The 22305-nt window shown below is 42.8% G+C and overlaps 1 protein-coding gene across 1 annotated transcript in view; it reads right to left on the reverse strand.

Moving 5' to 3' along the window:
- LOC138979115 (uncharacterized) overlaps positions 1–18675 on the reverse strand; it is a 19857-nt gene extending 1182 nt beyond the window's left edge. Inside the window, exons 1-5 of the mRNA XM_070351926.1 lie at positions 18393–18675; positions 8184–8335; positions 6659–6768; positions 6061–6171; positions 5511–5587 (exon numbers count right to left, since the gene is read on the reverse strand). Of these exons, the coding sequence (XP_070208027.1) occupies positions 5511–5587; positions 6061–6171; positions 6659–6768; positions 8184–8335; positions 18393–18675 (733 nt within the window). The remainder of the gene's footprint in view (positions 1–5510; positions 5588–6060; positions 6172–6658; positions 6769–8183; positions 8336–18392) is intronic.
- Between the last annotated feature and the right edge of the window lie 3630 nt (positions 18676–22305).

Raw genomic sequence — 22305 nt, forward strand, 5'->3', positions numbered from 1 at the left:
AACTGATAATAATGTTGGAGATTAAAGTCCTAACTTTAAAGAAGCTGTTGAAAGGTACCAGATTTCGGAGTGTGTTGAAACTGTAGCAAAATCACGGTAAGACGCGATACATTGGACTTTGATATGGCGGACTCTTCACGGAGTGATCGAGTTAATTTTGGAACACTCTTCTTGAATGTTACCTATATCATTCTTTATCAGTTTGTGATGAGACATTTATTTAGGCCAAGCAATAAGTATTGTCATCATTTTCACGAGTTTTCATTCACAAGCACCTGGGAAATAAATCTCATGTTCCCCGGGGAATAAATCCCCGGTTACCATAGTTGCAGGAAGCCCTATTACATGGATAATCAAAAGCAAACCCAATAGAAACGCTCGAGGATTCTTCGGCTCTTTTCATTGGCGTTTCCCCAGACCTAAACAGACGACACTGCTTCGCCAAGTTCCAAATACGAACTGGCAAACTGGCAAATGTAAACAAAAAACAAAACTACCTCATCAAAGGTCATACATTAATTTTATGCTTTATCGCAAACAAATGAAACCTATCGATATGTTTTATCTTCTCACAAAGTCATGGAGTGCGTGTATCTCTGTTTGGAGAGAACGTCAAGTTTAAGTCAAACCAATTGACCCCTGACACACACATTTTGACCCGTGCACAAGACGTTGTATCGATAAACTAAGCGCAAATAAAAACATAATAATAAAAAAAGCAAAGAACATAGCAACAAGAAATGAAGACATCTGACAAAGCCGAGCAAGCAGAATGACAAGTCTAATGAAAAACAGAGAGGCAATGAGAAACAAGATCGCGATTATCTTTCCTTCGCGGCACGACGCAAATCGTTTGTGTCCTTTGACCCAATTCGTGCAGTGCTGCACGATGCAAATCTTCTGTGACCTTTGACTCAACGTAGCTTCAATATTCGATTACTAATATTTACCACTGAAAACCGAGTCGTGGAATACCGAGAGGGGCAGGGTGGTAGGGCGATGGTGAAATGTAATGAAGAGACACGTGTAGCAATAAGAGATAACCGATTCTGCAATAACACAAACAAGAACCAAAAAACCCAACACTGACCTATATGAATATTTAATCAATAATATGATCGTCTGCGTTGCAGGTGTGCAAGTGAAGGGTTGGGGGGGGGGGGGTAACTTGATCATTTATTTGTGTGTGTCAGTGTTTGTGTTCATGGACTGATTGTGAGTGAGGGAGGGGGGTGGGGTGGGGTGGGGTGTGTTTCAGGTTTTGGTGTGGGTATGAAACGAGCAAAACAATACCCACACCACAAAATCTTGGAGGCAAAAAAACACTCGCCGTCGCATCATTTTGTCCGCACAATATTATATGCACCAACAACCGGAAAGAAAGGTGACAATGGAAAAAGACTCATCTTTGCTTCCTGCGATTCCTTGCCCCCGACTCGAACGTCGCACGATAATCCACATAACAGATCTGTTGTGAGATGGTCAACGCTGACTGTGCAAGCAAATCACCTCGTTTGAAATACGACAATCCCATCGCTCGAATGCAACATGTGGGCACTATCGTTTCAAAGGCGCTTACTGTTGGTTTCACACACCACTCTGTAGTCGGAACCTACAGAACTTCGCATCCTCAAACCTGACATACTTGTCTGAACATTATAAACTCAAATCACACACAGTAAGTTGCTTTCGCACGCCAGCTTTGAACAACGTGCTGGGGCCCCGAACATGCATTATAATAACAGAACTCGCGTTTCAAACCATGGCTCCCTGTGTTGATTTTTCACTTAATGTTGAACCACCAAAATGATGACAAAAACGATGTTTGATGGTTTGTTGCCAGACCAGCTTTTTTGTCGGTCCTCGGGGGGCATATCGACTTTTGTTTCATATTTATTGACCGCGGCCTTCGGCCTTGGTCAATAAATATGAAACAAAAGACGATATGCTCCCCCTCGGACCGACAAAAAAGCAGGTCTGTCAACAACCCATCAAACATCTTATATTGTCATCATTTTCACGAGTTTTCATTCACAAGCACCTGGGAAATAAATGTCATGTTCCCCGGGGAATAAATCCCCGGTTACCATAGTTGCAAGAAGCCCTATTACATGGATAATCAAAAGCAAACCCAATAGAAACGCTCGAGGATTCTTCGGCTCTTTTCATTGGCGTTTCCCCAGACCTAAACAGACGACACTGCTTTGCCAAGTTCCAAATACGAACTAGCAAACTGGTAAATGTAAACAAAAAAAACAAAACTACCTCATCAAAGGTCATACATTTATGCTTTATCGCAAACAAATGAAACCTATCGATATGTTTTATCTTCTCACAGTCATGGAGTGCGTGTATCTCTGTTTGGAGAAATACGAACGTCAAGTTTAAGTCAAACCAATTGACCCCTGACACACACATTTTGACCCGTGCACACGACGTTGTATCGATAAACTAAGCGCAAATAAAAAAATAATAATACAAAAGCAAAGAACATAGCAACAAGAAATGAAGACATCTGACAAAGCCGAGCAAGCAGAATGACAAGTCTAATGAAAAACAGAGAGGCAATGAGAAACAAGATCGCGATTATCTTTCCTTCGCGGCACGACGCAAATCGTTTGTGTCCTTTGGCCCAATTCGTGCAGTGCTGCATGATGCAAATCTTCTGTGACCTTTGACTCAACGTAGCTTCAATATTCGATTACTAATATTTACCACTGAAAACCGAGGGGTGGAATACCGAGAGGGGCAGGGTGGTAGGGCGATGGTGAAATGTAATGAAGAGACACGTGTAGCAATAAGAGAAAACCGATTCTGCAATAACACAAACAAGAACAAAAAACCCAACACTGACCTATATGAATATTTAATCAATAATATGATCGTCTGCGTTGCAGGTGTGCAAGTGAAGGGTTGCGGGGGGGGGGGGGGGGTAAGTTGATCATTAATTTGTGTGTGTCAGTGTTTGTGTTCATGGACTGATTGTGAGGGAGGGGGAGGGTGGGGTGGGGTGTGTTTCAGGTTTTGGTGAGGGTATGAAACGAGCAAAACAATACCCACACCACAAAATCTTGGAGGCAAAAAACACTCGCCGTCGCATCATTTTGTCCGCACAATATTATATGCACCAACAACCGGAAAGAAAGGTGACAATGGAAAAAGACTCATCTTTGCTTCCTGCGATTCCTTGCCCCCGACTCGAACGCCGCACGATAATCCACATAACAGATCTGTTGTGAGATGGTCAACGCTGACTGTGCAAGCAAATCACCTCGTTTGAAATACGACAATCCCATCGCTCGAATGCAACATGTGGGCACTATCGTCTCAAAGGCGCTTACTGTTGGTTTCACACACCACTCTGTAGTCGGAACCTACAGAACTTCGCATCCTCAAACCTGACATACTTGTCTCAACATTATAAACTCAAATCACACACAGTAAGTTGCTTTCGCACGCCAGCTTTGAACAACGTGCTGGGGCCCCGAACATGCATTATGAGAACAGAACTCGCGTTTCAAACCATGGCTCCCTGTGTTGATTTTGCACTTAATGTTGTACCACCAAAATGATGACAAAAACGATGTTTGATGGTTTGTTGCCAGACCAGCTTTTTTGTCGGTCCTCGGGGGGCATATCGACTTTTGTTTCATATTTATTGACCGCGGCCTTCGGCCTTGGTCAATAAATATGAAGCAAAAGACGATATGCTCCCCCTCGGACCGACAAAAAAGCTTGTCTGTCAACAACCCATCAAACATCTTATAATGTCTAGAGCTTTTAGAAAATCGATGCCAAGCAAAACGTTAGAATGCATACTTGCGTATCGTGTAACTTGAAACTTGTAACAAACAAACAAACAAACAAACGAACGAACGAACATGTACATGGATAAATGAAGTTTAAACAAATTCTGTTAGTAATAAAGCGTAATCTGACAACAGCAGGCAACCGTGCGTGCAAAAAGCGTAAATAAATGAATGAATGATTCAATCAATCAACCAACCAACCAATCAATCAACCAACCAATCAATCAATCAATCAATCAATCAATCAATCAATCAATCAATCAATCAATATGTAGAGGTTACATGCCGAGTCTCAGTGATTATCAAAAATAATGGTCGAAGTTAGCGGATCATGAAAAATGCGAGCTTTAGCGAGCTTTTTCATGACCGCGAACTGAGACCATTATTTTTGATAATCACTGAGACGAGGTGTGTAACCTCTTTATTCCTCCTTTCTTCAGTTATTCAAAGAAAAGAGGAGGTTTTTTGCGAAAGTTTGATCGAATCCTATTCACTCAACCAGTCAACCTGCGCAGGCGATCGATTAATGCGCGGTTGTATAGTTCCGTGCAAATCATTCCATTCTGTTAACACTTCTTGTCGGTTTTCCTATTTTGGACTAAAATCAAGTACACAGATATGCTGTTATTCTGCTGTGGCGGCAAAGGCAGATAGTGTGTGTTCTGTATATGTTTTGGTATCGGTTAGGATAATGTTCTTTCGTCAAATGGGACTAGCAGACGAACTTTTGCACCCGTGTTCCAACGTTAAAAACTGTATGAAGTTCAGTTTTCTGGGGAAAATAGTGTATGAAACCGCTTTATGTTGTTTAAATTGATGAGATGTGTGCATTTGGTTGCGTGTGATCTGTTTATTAAATGAAATATTGTTGAAAACTGACCGTCGGATTGCAGTCTGTTGTCGAAGAAACTGAGTGAAAAGAAGGGGAACTACTCTTGTCGCTAGACAAAGTATGAGTTACTTGCCTTGGGAAATTGCTTGTGATGAACGTCTGATCTAGATTCAGAAAACAACCGAACTCATGGATTTTATATGGAGATTCATGTGTTCAGGCCTGTAGTTGTTAATTTAAATGCGGTATGTTTGTATTGTTTGCTCCAGAGATGTATACTTCGTACATTAGAGCGTTCGGAACTTTTCAGTCGCAAAAAGTAGTACCGAAACAGAACAGCTTCTCAACCCATTGCACTATCGAGGATTCAGGCTGTTGCTGGGTCGTTATTTGTTTGGTTGCTGGGTCATTATCGAAAAATAACTACCCCTACAAGTTTACAGAGGTAAAGAAGCAGAGGGGGGAATAAAGATAAATAACGCAGGCGTTAATGCAAAATAACTCAAACTCAAACAAAGTCTTGGTCTCTGTCGACAAAAAACAGTAATCAGAGTATCCAAATGTTTTTTATTCTTTACAATTATATCAAAATCCTAGTAATTCGTTTCAAACCAGGTTATAGATGTTAAGATGGACAGACCTGGAGGTTTGACAAGATTTTTAACATGGTTAGGAAGGTATAAAGACTAAGTTCGTGTTTGTTGTAGTGTTGTTCTGGTGTTGTTCTTTGTGTGTGTATTTTGTTTTGTTTTGTTGTTTTTTGGTGTTTTTTTAGGGGGGGCCATACATAGCACTTTCCCTTGTAACTTTAATAAAGACAAGACAAGATGAGACATGAAATATTAAGTGTGGAAAATGAAAGTGCGTACTTTTGTCACGGCATTGTCCCTTGTACCTGTAATCAAAGGCCGTGACCTTGCTGGACGGCCTTGAACAGATACAACACCTGAATCAGAAGAAGAAAACATCACATACATTTCCCTTCCAAGGAATCAACATATCATGTTCAACCAACTATAACCAACAGGCACACATGGATCACACACACAACATCAAAACCCCATACAAGCAAGCGAAACTCTTGACATTTAGTGAAACTCCTCTATCGAACGCAGAAGAAGAAGAAGAAGAAGAAGAAGAAGAAGAAGAAGAAGAAGAAGAAGAAGAAGAAGTGAAACTCCTGGAATTTACTTTTAAATTCTTGTCCAGACTTACACTGTCTGCATTTAATCGAACAACCACTTGTTACCTGGGTGAACCAATTGTTATTATGAGTTATTTCTAATACACTGACTGTTAAAAAATGATAACAGCTATGTCGAAAACTTAGACATGTGTCTAAATGATATTTTGGTGTTGTTCCTCTTTTACGAAAGCTGACCACACCTACCCTGCAGTTTCCTGCACACGTACACCTACCCTGCAGTTTCCTGCTCAGGAACGTCGGGCAGTGACCTGGACGTCTGACCGTTACGGGTCGGGGGCAGCTGCTTTTCCGACTGCGCGGCTACGATACACCTTTGCCACAACCTGTCCAGTCAAACCATAGAACCGTTCAGTTATGAATTAGAGAGGAAGAAGATACAGAAAAGTACAAAGACAGTAAAGACAACGAAAACGACAATAATACAGGCTACTAATAACAGCACAGCAGTTACAGGAAACTTCTCTGTGGGGAAGACATTCTGTTCCTGATGGTTACCAAAACGTTCCTATCGTCATAAACGGTGCAGCAAAGCCACAGGCACGGGTAAGAAAGGACAGGAATGGAACAAGAACAAAAGAAATAAAATAAGAACATTGACAGACAGACAGGCAGAATGGAAACACACACACACACACACACACACACACACACACACACACACACGTAGAAGACTCACTCGGACTCTTCAGGTGTCAAGCCACAGAACGCCAGACGTCTGTCCCCAGTCAGTAACACACACACACACACACACACACACACACACACACACACACACACACACACCCACACACACACACGTAGAAAACTCACTCGGACTCTTCAGGTGTCAAGCCACAGAACGCCAGACGTCTGTCCCCAGTCAGTAGCAGCTCGATCAGGTTGCCGCTGCTCACGTCTGACGGGGGTAGCAGGTGCTGGCACTGGGGACACAGAATACACTTTACTTGCTGTATCTGCAGTGTCAGTGTCACTGCCTTAAAATGCCCACTTTCTTGTATAGCTAGATCAAATTGTAAACCGTGATACATCCGTTCGAGTCTTTCCATGAGATACCTATAGTGTAAGCCTGGTATCACACATCAAGCGATGTGGTATTCTGTTTATAATTACATTCGTGACTTCTGCTCCAAACGTCTCGGAGTCGAAGCGTCCGACTTGAAAACGCGTCTTATTGAACCTCAATTTCTTCCAAAAGCTTGTGAAATCTTTGGCGTTAAAGCAAAAAGACTCTACAAATCATAGCGTCACGTGTAAGTTTTCAAAGGATGTTTCGAGAATGACGTTTGTCTCTGTGACTTTGTCATCATGAGCAATGGAAAATGATGTCTCTGTGACTTTGTCATCATGAGCAGTGGAAAATGATGTCTCTGTGACTTTGTCATCATGAGCAGTGGAAAATGATGTCTCTGTGACTTTGTCATCATGAGCAGTGGAAAATGATGTCTCTGTGACTTTGTCATCATGAGCAGTAGAAAATGATTTCTCTGTGACTTTGTCATCATGAACAGTGGAAAATGATGTCTCTGTGACTTTGTCATCATGAGCAATGGAAAATGATGTCTCTGTGACTTTGTCATCATGAGCAGTGGAAAATTATGTCTCTGACAGACTGTTGTCTAACACGACCTGATTTACATGATATACACACGTGTGAGCATTATGGTTTAGTTACGACATGGGTGGTCTTTCTCACGAATGTAGGCTACAACTTCATCAGGCATGAAAACTGAAAAAAAATAAATACTGAAAACAAAATTCGAAGGCGCGTAGCGCCAAGTTTCGCAGGCGCGAAGCGCCAAGTTTTGCAGGCGCAAAGCGCCAAGACTTCTAGGGGGTCTGGCGAATTTGCGATTCCTAAACGCCCCACTGAACGACTGACGTCACGTGTCGCTTCGGTCTTTTCCGGAGGAACACCGCGTGTACATAATACACACTTCGATCGCGTAGCACTGCCATTGCACATTTTCGCAACGAAAACCGTGCCACTGTTTCATTCATCTTGGTGTGTTAAACCAGGGTTAAACCGTTGTGTTGTTCAGAAATGGTGTTCCCTTTGATATTTTAGTGGACATTTAACTTCAAATGCAACCTTTCTTATTCGTAGAGTTGGTAACAGAACATTCATGCGCGAGAAACGCCACATACGACGGATTAACCCTGAAATGCCTTTACTTTTGTAGCCCTGTCTGTCACATGCTGTCGTAGCCTAGTGGTTTGTGCTCCAGCTGGAATGTCAGCTGTCTCGGGTTCGACTCCCATCCTGGCTAATTTTTTTTTCTTGTTTGCTTGTTCATTGTGGGCATAAGGTAGGCACACTCTTGTGTGTTGCGTGTACCTGCGATGCAGTCCATATGTACATGCAGTCGTGGCGCAGGTCATAGGTGTGAGACTTGCGAGGCTTGGAGTTCCTTCCTTTAGACACCGTCATGGCGCCGTCTGCTCCTATCGTCAACCATCTCTTTTGCCATATCTTGCCGAACGACGACTCTGAAACATGAACAAAGTAAGTTTGATGTATTGAAAGCATACCTGTCTGCCCGGGAAGACAGGTATCTAAATCACTGCATATCCTGTCAGGAGTGTGTAAAGTATAAGAGAATCCTTCCTATCGTCAGCCAACCTCCTTTGTCATATCTTGCCAAACGACGACTCTGCAACAGTCCACGAGTTATGTGTTAAAAGGTACCGTCTGTACAGTGTAGGTTGTCAGCAAGATCACTACAGGTCCGCTCAGGATTGTTCATCGTATAAGAGAATCATTGGTATCTTCAGCCACTTCCTGTTCTGTGTCTTGCCGAACGATGACTCTGTTACAGTTGTCAGTTTTTCTGGATTGGTGAATTTCTTTATTCATTTGTGTATTGATGTTCCAATTATCATTTTTATTTCCCTCTGAGGTGACTGGGTGCATTTACTTCATGGGGAAAAAGTAAAATCGTAGGCAAACACACAATTATGCACGCACGCAAATGAACACTATAAATACACGCACACATGAACATACACACACGCGCACACGCATTCAAACTCACCACACACACACACACACACACACACACGCGCGCGCGCGTGCGCGCACACACACACACACACACACACACACACACACACACACACACACACACACACACACACACTCATTTGATTGATTGAATGACTTAAGAGAGCACACGGGCACATAAACTCGAGTCATTCATTGAATCTGAGGTTTTGTTCTCTTTTTCATAAACATCGTCTTATTTTTGTGTTTTCACATACTGTTGTTTTCTCTCTTCTGTACCCTTGCTACACCATGAATTATTTATGATGGATACGTTTCTCTTCAATGCAGCGCTCAGATTGCGTTGTCATGACACGACCGCTCCCGCAATATATTGCTGGTAATGGAAAAACTAAGAAGTCACGAGAAGGAAGTAATAACAAGAAATTCCTCCGAGGCAGGAAAAACACCCCCGTCCTTACCATTCTCACTGCCACCAACTGAGAAGGTTATTTCCCTTTGACCATTAATATGTCCCTCTATAAGTCCTTGTAGAATCTTAATCCACCAATAACTCCCTAACCGTGTGTTTGACTGGTCCCAATTTTTGTAAGGACCGTCTCAGGAATGTATAGAACCTGTTCACCAAGTTTGGTGACGATCGGTCCGTTCATTCTTGAGATCTATATGCGAACACAAACACACAAACAAACAAACAAACAAACACATCGACCGAATCCTATACACACCCCTATACCGGGGGTGTAATAACAGGCTGCATTGGAAAATAATAATTACGTAATATACAGCAGGGACATATATCACCCGTTCCGCTTCACGCATCCACTTATCGACCCTATAGTCACAGAAATGATTGCTACTGGTGGAAGTCACCGTGCACTGTAGGACTGCCAACAGCTTATCTCACCTACCTGTTAATTATACATGACACAGGTAAGATCTCTACAGGCAGACCACAAAAGCTCGCAAACTACCTGGCGTTCGGTCGATAATCCAGTCGAAGGACTAACACAGGCGTAAGACTAACAAACGGATTATTTGATTCTAAGAATGGACAACATTAATCCTTGTGTGCTTTTCTTCTTTTCTGTCAATAGACCTTTTCGGTCTGAGCATTCACGTTTCTGTCAATAGACCTTTTCGGTCTGAGCATTCACGTTTCTGTCAATAGACCTTTTCGGTCTGAGCATTCACGTTTCTGTCAATAGACCTTTTCGGTCTGAGCATTCACGTTTCTGTCAATAGACCTTTTCGGTCTGAGCATTCACGTTTCTGTCAATAGACCTTTTCGGTCTGAGCATTCACGTTTCTGTCAATAGACCTTTTCGGTCTGAGCATTCACGTTTCTGTCAATAGACCGTTTCGGTCTGAGCATTCACGTTTCTGTCAATAGACCGTTTCGGTGTGAGCATTCACGTTTCTGTCAATAGACCGTTTCGGTGTGAGCATTCACGTTTCTGTCAATAGACCGTTTCGGTCTGAGCATTCACGTTTCTGTCAATAGACCTTTTCGGTCTGAGCATTCACGTTTCTGTCAATAGACCGTTTCGGTGTGAGCATTCACGTTTCTGTCAATAGACCTTTTCGGTGTGAGCATTCACGTTTCTGTCAATAGACCGTTTCGGTGTGAGCATTCACGTTTCTGTCAATAGACCGTTTCGGTGTGAGCATTCACGTTTCTGTCAATAGACCGTTTCGGTGTGAGCATTCACGTTTCTGTCAATAGACCGTTTCGGTCTGAGCATTCACGTTTCTGTCAATAGACCGTTTCGGTCTGAGCATTCACGTTTCTGTCAATAAACCGTTTCGGTCTGAGCATTCACGTTTCTGTCAATAAACCGTTTCGGTCTGAGCATTCACGTTTCTGTCAATAGACCTTTTCGGTCTGAGCATTCACGTTTCTGTCAATAGACCTTTTCGGTCTGAGCATTCACGTTTCTGTCAATAGACCGTTTCGGTCTGAGCATTCACGTTTCTGTCAATAGACCTTTTCGGTGTGAGCATTCACGTTTCTGTCAATAGACCTTTTCGGTCTGAGCATTCACGTTTCTGTCAATAGACCTTTTCGGTCTGAGCATTCACGTTTCTGTCAATAGACCTTTTCGGTCTGAGCATTCACGTTTCTGTCAATAGACCTTTTCGGTCTGAGCATTCACGTTTCTGTCAATAGACCTTTTCGGTCTGAGCATTCACGTTTCTGTCAATAGACCGTTTCGGTCTGAGCATTCACGTTTCTGTCAATAGACCTTTTCGGTGTGAGCATTCACGTTTCTGTCAATAGACCTTTTCGGTCTGAGCATTCACGTTTCTGTCAATAGACCTTTTCGGTCTGAGCATTCACGTTTCTGTCAATAGACCTTTTCGGTCTGAGCATTCACGTTTCTGTCAATAGACCTTTTCGGTCTGAGCATTCACGTTTCTGTCAATAGACCTTTTCGGTCTGAGCATTCACGTTTCTGTCAATAGACCTTTTCGGTCTGAGCATTCACGTTTCTGTCAATAGACCTTTTCGGTCTGAGCATTCACGTTTCTGTCAATAGACCTTTTCGGTCTGAGCATTCACGTTTCTGTCAATAGACCTTTTCGGTCTGAGCATTCACGTTTCTGTCAATAGACCGTTTCGGTCTGAGCATTCACGTTTCTGTCAATAGACCTTTTCGGTCTGAGCATTCACGTTTCTGTCAATAGACCTTTTCGGTCTGAGCATTCACGTTTCTGTCAATAGACCTTTTCGGTGTGAGCATTCACGTTTCTGTCAATAGACCTTTTCGGTCTGAGCATTCACGTTTCTGTCAATAGACCGTTTCGGTCTGAGCATTCACGTTTCAAATGTGATGGAGTGATAATCAATTGATGTAGTCTAAATTTTACATTACAAAAAAAACGAAAGAAAGAAAGAAAACAAGAAAGAAAGAACGAAACAAAAAAAGAAAGAAAGAAAGAAAAATAAAATAAAAAGAAAGACAGAAAGAAAGACAGACAGAAAAAAAGGACAGAAAAAAAATAGAGAGAGAAAGAAAGAAAGAAGGAAACAAAAACACACACACACAGAAAAAAACATTTATCATTGTCTTCTTTCACTCTTACTTTGCACTGGTTGTCAATGATCATAATCTGTCAGCTGTTTCTTTGATTCATGCGGTCCAACGCTTCCCGGCAGACGGCGTGAACACAGTGGACAATACCCAGGCTGTACCACTGGCAATATCCCGCAGTTCATTGCTCAAGGCGTTTTCCTTCTGGTGTAAATAATCGTGTAGCCCGCCTCAGATCTCCCCGGGCTTGTTACATGGGACGACACTCAGATCTCCCCGGGCTTGTTACACGGGACGACACTCAGATCTCCCCGGGCTTGTTACACGGGACGACACTCAGATCTCCCCGGGCTTGTTACACGGGACGACACTCAGATCTCCCCGGGCTTGTTACACGGGACGACACTCAGATCTACCCGGGCTTGTTACACGGGACGACACTCAGATCTCCCCGGGCTTGTTACACGGGACGACACTCAGATCTCCCCGGGCTTGTTACACGGGACGACACTCAGATCTCCCCGGGCTTGTTACACGGGACGACACTCAGATCTCCCCGGGCTTGTTACACGGGACGACACTCAGATCTCTAGCTTCTAGCTTGTTGCTGTTTCTGTGAACTTTGTATACATGTCATGATTGTAACCTTTGTTAAAATAAACTTATGTTTAAACACGGGACGACACTCAGATCTCCCCGGGCTCGTTACACGGGACGACACTCAGATCTCCCCGGGCTTGTTACACGGGACGACACTCAGATCTCCCCGGGCTCGTTACACGGGACGACACTCAGATCTCCCCGGGCTTGTTACACGGGGACGACACTCAGATCTACCCGGGCTTGTTACACGGGACGACACTCAGATCTCCCCGGGCTTGTTACACGGGACGACCGCAGTGTTCCGCTTGGACACACACCAACAATCAACAGTGCGTGCAGCGTTCTGTTTTGTGCAGAATTAATTTCTCAAGTGACAACTAAATTCATTTGCGACCTTTATTCAAGCAAGAAAATGTCCCTTGGCGCACAAAGAAGCCAAGCTGTTGAACGTTGGTGTTTGTCCAAGGAGGAAGCATGCTCAAGTTATCTGAAGACGGGCGTGGTGGTAAGACGTCGGCCTCCTAATCGGAAGGTCGTGTGTTCGAATCCCGGTCGCGGCCGCCTGGTGGGTTAAAAGTGGAGATTTTTCCGATCTCTCAGGTCAACTTATGTGCATACCTGATAGGGACTTAAACCCCTTCGTGTGTACACGCAAGCACAAGACCAAGTGCGCACGGAAAAGATCTTGTAATCCATGTCAGAGTTCGGTGAGTCATAAAAACACGAAAATACCCAGCATGCTTCCCCCAAAATATAGAGTGGTATCCCTTCTGCGCCGAGCGGCTGCATTTCAGGGCTCTCTCATATTTCGTACTGTGCGCCTTGAGTCGCCTTGTGGTGAGATATATGTGCGCGATATAAATTCTCGTATCATTATTATTATTATTATTATTATTATTATTATTATTATTATTATTATTATTATTATTATTATTATTATTATTATTATCTAGATAGTCTGTAACCATGACCCTATTACCGTATTTATGGAATTTGTGTCATAACAGTTTTGTTTTATGTGCTATCTTTTTAGAAGAAATTATATGCAACAAAGTAAGGACGGCCACACACCGTCTCGCCCCCTCCTCCGCCCTAGATTGTGTGGATTTCTTGAAAAATCAATTAGCATGTCTAAATTGAATTAATACTTGAACTAAACAGTGGTTCATTTCCTGTATTTAATTCACCATATATGCAATTTTCGTGCCTGTCAACTGGAGTTTGCCTTTCATTGTTATTTCGTTTGTTTCTTGAAGGCTGTTGGGGTTTTGTTTGGCTTTACAGATAAACACTTCAGATCAAGATACCTTGTCCATGTTGGGAGCGCATGTGTGACACGAGAAAGAATGTATCTTTAACGGGAAACAAAGACGTGTACGAGTAAGGGCCAACTCCAGGCTTAATTGCTACCCTGGCCTGTATGTACCCGGGGTGATATCGTCAGCACGCACCCGACCTCCACGGGGTATGAGCACAGGCGCTCACCCGTAGCGGGGAACTGACAACAACACATTGCTAAATCGATTCATACTTGCACGTGCACCCATGCAGATCGATCACCCCTTACCCCCCTCCTTCATTTGTACTGCTCTGACTCCTCCCCCCACGGGCCCTTCCCTGGTATTGACTAGTAGTCTGTAGTCTGAACGACAAATGTTTTCTTTGCGGGGATGACTATATATAATGCTGAGTTTTCCATTTGTCATGCATTATTGCATGCTAAATCACATTGTCACACTGTTGGTGTTTGCATGTATACAGTCTGGCCATAAGTCTATCAAGAGCTTGTGTCTTAATCCGCTTAAGGTTTAACTCCTACTAAGACCGACTCAGACAGAAACCCGGCACAGTGTTGACCTACCAACACACTGACTCCAAACAGGCAGACACGCTGACACGCATACTGTGATGAAGGAAGGAACACTATGGTCTGACAATAGACATAGAGATTACCTGGATTAACTGACAATAGACGTAGAGGTTACATGCCGAGTCTCAGTGATTATCAAAAATAATGGTCGAAGTTAGCGGATCATGAAAAATGTGAGCTTCAGCGAGCTTTTTCATGACCGCGAACTGAGACCATTATTTTTGATAATCACTGAGACGAGGTATGTAACCTCTTTATTCCTCCCTTCTTCAGTTATTCAAAGAAAAGAGGAGTTTTTGTGCGAAAGTTTGATCGAATCCAAATCACTCAACCAGTCTACCTGCGCTGGCGATTGAATAATGCGCGGTTGTATAGTTCAGGGAAAATCAATCAATTCTGTTAACACTTCTTGTCAGTTTCCCTGTTTTGAACTAAAATCAAGTACACAGTTATGTTGTTATTCTGTTGTGCCGGTAAAGGCAGATAGTGTGTGTTCTGTTCATGTTTTGGTATCGCTTAGGAAATGTTCTTTCTTCGAATGGGACAAGCAGACGAACTTTTGCACCAGTGTTCCAACGTTAAAATCTGTATGAAGTTCCGTTTTCTGGGGCAAAATAGTGTATGAAACCGCTGTATGTTCTTTAAATTGATGCGATGTGTGCATTTGGTTGCGTGTGATCTGTTTATAAAATGAAATATTGTCGAAAACTAACCGTCGGATTGCAGTCTCTTGTCCAAGCAACTCAGTTCAGAATATTTGGAAGGGGAACTACTCTTGTCGTACGAGAGTTACTTGCCTTGGGAGTTTGCTTGCACTCATACGAGATCTAAAGCGAGTTTCTCTGCACTGATCGTTAGATTTGGATTTAGAAAACAACCAAACTCATAGATTTTATATGGAGATTAATGTGTTAAAGCCTGTAGTTGCCAGCTTAAATGCAGTATGTTTGTATTGTTTGGTCTAGAGATGTATATTTCGTACATTGGAGCGTTCGGAACTTTTCAATCGCTAAAGTAGTTCCCTCAAAGTCTAACTCATTAAACCTGTGAGCTATCGAGGATTCAGGCCCGTTGTTGGGTAAGTGATTTTGGTTGTTGGGTAAGTTACCGAAAAATAACTAGCCCTACACCTTTACAGAGAGAAAGAAGCAGAGGGGGGAATAAATAGAGATTACCTGGATTAACTGACAATAGACATAGAGATTACCTGGATTAACTGACAATAGACATAGAGATTACCTGGATTAACTGACAATAGACATAGAGATTACCTGGATTAACTGACAAACATCAGCAGAATAGTAGTCACAGCGCTTTGAGCAGGGTTAAACCCTGGATACATGCGCTATATGTGTTGTCAGTACAGTAATATATAAATATTATGCATTATTATTATTATTATTATTATTATTATTATTATTATTATCATTATTATTATTATTATTATTATTATTTAAGTTATTGAGACATCCCAGTGCACTAAGGGATTTATAGAGCAAATCGAGAAAATTCATTATTGAACGAAGCGCATAGCGCTGAGTTCAATAATTATTTTCGAGATTTGCTCTATAAATCCCTTAGTGCACTGGGATTGTTTCAATAACGATATTGTCAGTACCGCCATAGAAAAAAGAAGATTCCAAGCGCACATTTTGCAACGCGCATTTGAATAGGCATAACTGTGTGGTCAGGTCGTGTACAGTAAAGATCTACTTTTGTGTGGGGTGTCTCAAGTGTGTCGTGCTTTCGTCACACGCATTTTAATTTCTGTTGGTAAATTCCAGTGTAGCGTTAATCTGAACAGTGATGATCTTTCAGAGAGACCTCATTTGAACTCGGAGAAAGGGCTGTGCTCTTCATTATTTGCGATTCGAAACCTCCAGTCGAACTTCGACGGATTGACTGTGCGGAGTGACTCCCCTTGAATTGACTCGAAGCCGCGGGACTCGACGGTTCGCACATTTTCAAAACAAATGTGGCATATTTCTCGTGTTGTATCTTCACTCATCGGGGAGTCTGATACTAAATATGAACGGTAAGAATGCTCTGAACCCTACACGTATTATATCCCCATCGTTTTTTCGTTCACATTTGCCCAACATGTTAATTTGCTGAGCGGGGTTTATGTCGTCTGCTAGGGCAATCAAACCACTGCATGCAGTCTGCACTGACTGAGTCTGCACGCACGAGGCACGCTGGTAATAAGTCTTATAATGGAAAGAACGTTCTGAACCCTACACGTTTTCGATTACGATTGTTCTTGCCTTGAAATAATAATTCGGAAACCATTCATTTACTGAACTGATGCAGTCGTATTTCAGTGTAGTCAGTGCGGCTACGTATGACAGAGTCGATCGAGTCAGTCTTCCAAACTGGTCTAGCTGGTACGTTATCGGAATAACACTTGTGTTTTCTGCTAGCGGGTGGGAATTTTATATTAACTCATCATTTGGTAATGTGGATGATAAGCTACATGCCACTAACACGATGAGAAGAATCTATGCAAGTCGGCGAGAATTAGATGAAACACAGCGGCTTGTATTTTTAGATCAGTGGCAGCCGCACTGTGGCACAGGCACATGCAATCTGTCAGAAAAAAACCCACTTCTGCTTTAATTGAGAAGCAGGGAATTTATGGTCATTTGGTATTGTGGAAAATATAAGCTACATGTCAGTAATTAATTCTGAGGATGAGAGCACAGTCTTGCTTAGGTAAAGGGCGTAAGAATACGCTCTGTGGAAAAGTTAGCGCACTCCAAGAGTGCGCTAACAGTTTTAGCGCACCGCCATTAGCCAATCAACTGGTTCACATCAGTCATGTGACACCAGTACTTACTGACAATTATTATTATTATTATTAGAAAGGATACCGAGAAACAAATCTCGATCCAACTGCTGTAAAGGGAAAACTCTGATCGACCCACCGCAAACAAACAAACAAACAAACAAACAAACAAACAAACCACAAGCAAGCAAACTGAAACAATATTTAAAAGTAACAAGTTAGATTGGTTTAAACTGGTTTATTCAACGTTTGTGCATTATTTACAACAAAAACGCATATAGAGTAAACAACAACAAGCATAATGCTTATAGTGGTGTTTACAGTTTTCTAGAAAAATACATATAAATGGCGGCTATTGTACAGTTTAAATGAAAAGCAAGCAAACATGAAAAGAAAATTGAATGAAAATTGTACATCAAAACAAAAATCCGTTTAAGAATACATATATAATATTTATGGTATTAGCGAATAGGTTAGATTGGTTATAATAACGTTTTATTATGGATGAAACGAAACAATTACACGTTCCAATAAGTAATCTATCTTGCGTTTTGATATTATAGTCTTAATTTTGTAACGTTCGCAGTCAATATAAACCGTGTGTTTTTTTAATTTTTTTTTTTTTTTTTACAACCAAACAACCAGCCACAAAAGATATAACACAACGCAACCGACAACACAACACAGCACAACCGACTAAACATTACACATAACACACAGCCCGGAACAATACAAAGACAACTGTACTGACAACACGTACAACACAACACAAACCCGGGCCAACACACACACACACACACACACACACACACACACACACACACACACACACACACACACACACGCACACACACACGCACGAACACGCGCACACGTACTCACACACACACAAACACACACACAAACACACACACATGCACACATGCACACACACGTACGCACACACACAAACACACACACACACACTGCCAGACACACACACTCACTCGCTCTCAATTACTCACTTTATCAATCACACACAGAAACACACACACACAAACACACACTCACACATACACACACTGCCACACACACACTCACTCGCTCTCAATTAGGGCCTACTCACTCTATCAATCACACACACAAACACACACAAACACACACTCACACCCACTGCCGGACACACACTCACTCGCTCTCATCCTCTCTCAATTACTCACTCTATCAATCAATGTAATCAATCAATCATATTACAATCATATTATACTTACTTTGATGGTAAATCCAACCTGCTCGTAGACAGGCCTCTGTGTTTGCCGGAGCGCTCATAGGTACGTTGCTCTCAGTCGAACCACTCGTAACCAATTGTCCACCACCAATACTACTGTCAAAACGTCTCCCATGCTTTTCTCGGCGTCTGAACACCGAACTGACACCCAACAAGTCTTTGAGGGGATTGTGGGGGACGGTGAAGACATCCCCACTCCAAACATACACAGACTTCCTCCTCTTGTGACTGGAGAGACTTGTGCGCATGTGCAGGACCGCATGCATAATTGACTGGCGAGGACTGATCGAGGGTTTGCGAGTTCATTACATGTTCGGAACTACAGTAGAATCCGCTCAATAAGGCCATGTTTAATAAAGCCACCCGCTTTTTGAGGCCAATTTCTGACTGCACGGATTTTTCCTTGTGTTTTATGCTTAAAACCACCCGCTTTATAAAGCCACCATCCCGCTTATTAAAGCCATTTTTTGGCTCGCGTTAGGTGTGAAAAGCCGTAACAGTGAGTCTGTAATCGCTGTCTGATCACTCACAGCTAATGCATGACTGGTTTTCAAACAACCTGAGACGTTTTGGCCAGCCTCTTGTGAGTTTGAAATCACGTTAAGTGCGAGTCAGTGGTCATAAACAACTTCCAACAGAAGCGTACTTCTGAGCTTTTGTTCATGTGCATGATTGTTCATGATCGCATTTCTGTCACATACACTGCCAACAAGTGTTTAGTCTGAATCTGGACACCAGCAACCATGGCCACCAAACGCAAGAGAGCATACATGACCCCTGTAGAAAAGATCCCAAACCTAGAAAAGTTTAAAGCTCTGCCGTCTGTCTCTGTCAGGGAAGGTGCTTCATGAATAAGCTGTTTTTTCAAAATCGCTAAGTTGTCTCTCTAATGCTATTTTATTAGCTTTTGTAAGGATGTTTTTCTGTTTAACAAAAGAGATGCACACAGAATGTCTCTCCTTTGTTTTAAGGCTCTGTTTGCCTGAAAACCATGAGTTCCTTTTATCAAATCCACCCGCTTAATATAGCCACTTTTGTCCTGCACCAAGGTGACCTTATTAAGCGGAGTCTACTGATTGGAATTAACGGCTTAGGTGTAGCGACCGGCCACAGGCGCTTCATTGGTTCGATACAGTGACATATCATGATTTGTACATAGATATGCAGGTGCCTTAGTGACTAAGAGTACGGTTTTCAAAAAGAAGAACACCATTGGCCCGGATCTGGCCGAAGTCACTCCAATTTAACTCCGTCATAGTTTATGGAGGAGAGTGTGGTGGTTAGGGCGGGGCTGGATCGAAGGGGGGGGGGGGGGGGGGGGGAATCCTGGATTCCGGAAGCCAATCCGCCCACTTTCTCGGCAAATTTACGTTTGTAAGAAGGAGAGACCCAAAATACCAAATTATAATTTAAAGAGCATGTTGATCCGCAGCCCCTGCGCCCTCACCTCAGTTTGGAAGCCCTCCTCTTTCATTCATTAGGCCCAACCCCGGAGGGAGGTAGGGTATAAATTAAACGAGTTGTACTTTAATTTATCTTTTCTCACTCAATAAAGGCACATGAGCTTCTCGGGGAAATATCTCTGCTAAATATCTCAGGTATGTCCGGACTTTTACATGGGATATGGCCATCCCTTTTTCTAGATATAATCAACATCGACATATCCTGGCTTCTTCCTGTGCTTCGTGATCATTATTTGATGAATTAATTTCTTGTTGAACGCTTGCGGCAATGTCACTCAGTGTGAAATTAATTCTCACAGTCAACACGGATGTTGTTCTTTGGTATGTGTTTATGTTGGGAGGGGAGGGGGGGGGGGGGGGCGAGGGTCTTATCTCATTTAAATGCCTGGACACGACGACACGAGCAAGTTATGCTGATGCTACTCCGCACTGGACACAACCACCTGAATGCCCGTAAGTTCCAAAAGATGAAGCTGGTTCCCTGCCCTACTTGGAACTGTGGTCTCGAGGATCAAACCACAGACCATTCTCCAGAGATGTCTCATCTTAGAAAGCCTAAGGAAAACCGTGTGGCCAGCTGCAGTCCCCCTCCCCTGCCAGCTGAACGGAGGAAAGGAGGACCTGGACAAGACAGCACCATTTGTCTCGCTGTCCGGGCTGACAGTATAGACGTGTGATCGACAAGAAGAAGAAGAAATGGCTGGACAGATCTGAGATGGCGAGGCTGCAGCGGGGGTCATTTCGTGTGACATTCCTGAGACAGGGGGTGGGGTGAAGGTTCGTGACAGGAGTGGAAGCTGACTCTCATATTTATTTTCTTGATTCCATGTCTTTTATTTCTTTCTTTCTTTTCTTGTCTCTTTCTTTCATTTTTTTCTTTTCCTTCATTTAAAAAAGTAGTCTTTCTATCTATCTTTCTCACTTATTGTTTTCTATCGTTCCTTCTATCTAACTTTCTTTCTGTTCATACTTTCTTTTTTAGACTCTCTTAGTGTTCAAGTAATGTCATTTTCCGATTAAACCCAAACTTCAGGTTATTTCTGTTACCCCATTCTGGTGATTAGCAAAAAGGTAATCTACAGCAATCACGAGCAATCAAAAGCCGCTTACAATGCGTAAGCCGATGACTGGTGCCTGTTGCCTGTTGCCTGCATTGTGACGTCACGTCTAGGACTAATCCATACCGTAACGACTACATCCGTCACACTATGACGCCATTTTCTGCAGCAGAATGGTCTAATGCCACCTAAAGTGGTTGCATATCCTGTAACAGAGGGGTCTAATGCCACTTCAACCGAGAGGGCGCATTTCGTGCAGCGGAAGTGGTCTTACTCCACCTAAAGGGGCCGGGTGGGTGCATTTCAAATTCCAAATGACTGGGTGCATATCATGCAACAGAAGGGGTCTAATTCCATTTAAATCCAGTGGGTGCATTTCATGCAGCAGAAGGGGTCTAATTCCACTTAAATCGAGTGGGTGCATTTCATGCAGTAGAAGGGGTCTAATTCCACTTACATCGAGTGGGTGCATTTCATTCAACAGAAGGGGTCTAATTAAAATTAAATCGAGTGGGTGTATTTCATGCATCAAAAGTGGTTTAAATTCACCCAACCCGAGTGGGTGCATTTCGTGCAGCAGAAGGGGTCTAATTCCACTTAAATCGAGTGGGTGCATTTCATGCAGCAGAAGGGGTTTAACTCCACTTACATCGAGTGGGTGCATTTCATTCCACAGAAGGGGTCTAATTCCACTTAAATCGAGTGGGTGTATTTCATGCATCAAAAGTGGTTTAAATTCACCCAACCCGAGTGGGTGCATTTCATACTGCAGAAGGGGTCTAATTCCACTTAAATCGAGTGGGTGCATTTCATGCAGCAGAAGGGGTCTAACTCCACCCAAACTAAGTGGGTGCATTCCCTGCAGCAAAAGGGGTCTAACTCTACCCAAACTGAGTGGGTTCATTTCGTGCAGCAGTAGGGGGTCTAACTCCACTGACCCGAAGTGCATGGGGGGCGGTGCATCTCCTGCAGCAGAAGGTGTCTCATTCCGCCTAAACTGAGAGTGTATTTCCTGTTGTGGACCTACTTGGCTGATATGCACAAGGAAGGCTTTAAATTCATTACTAAAGGGAAAATGTAAATACGTGTTTTGTTCAGGGAGTAGCATTGTGTCACGTCAACTTAATCAAGATCCAAAAAAACAACAAGAACTCCACTTGGTCGAGTACATTCCCTGAATGCAGAAATGAACCTCCAGGCAACCCATACACTTTGGCTGGAATCGACCCCTTCGGTTTTACTACACAGTCGCTGTGGCCTAGATCTCGTTAATTGTGTTGCACTGAAAAACAGCTAGGCTGAAGAGCAATACAAAATACAACGGTCGCCCTTTGTTGTTCGTCAATCAATCAATACGCTTTTCATCCAATTTAAA

The sequence above is a fragment of the Littorina saxatilis genome, linkage group LG10, assembly GCF_037325665.1.
Source record: "Littorina saxatilis isolate snail1 linkage group LG10, US_GU_Lsax_2.0, whole genome shotgun sequence".
Lineage (NCBI taxonomy): Eukaryota > Metazoa > Mollusca > Gastropoda > Littorinimorpha > Littorinidae > Littorina > Littorina saxatilis.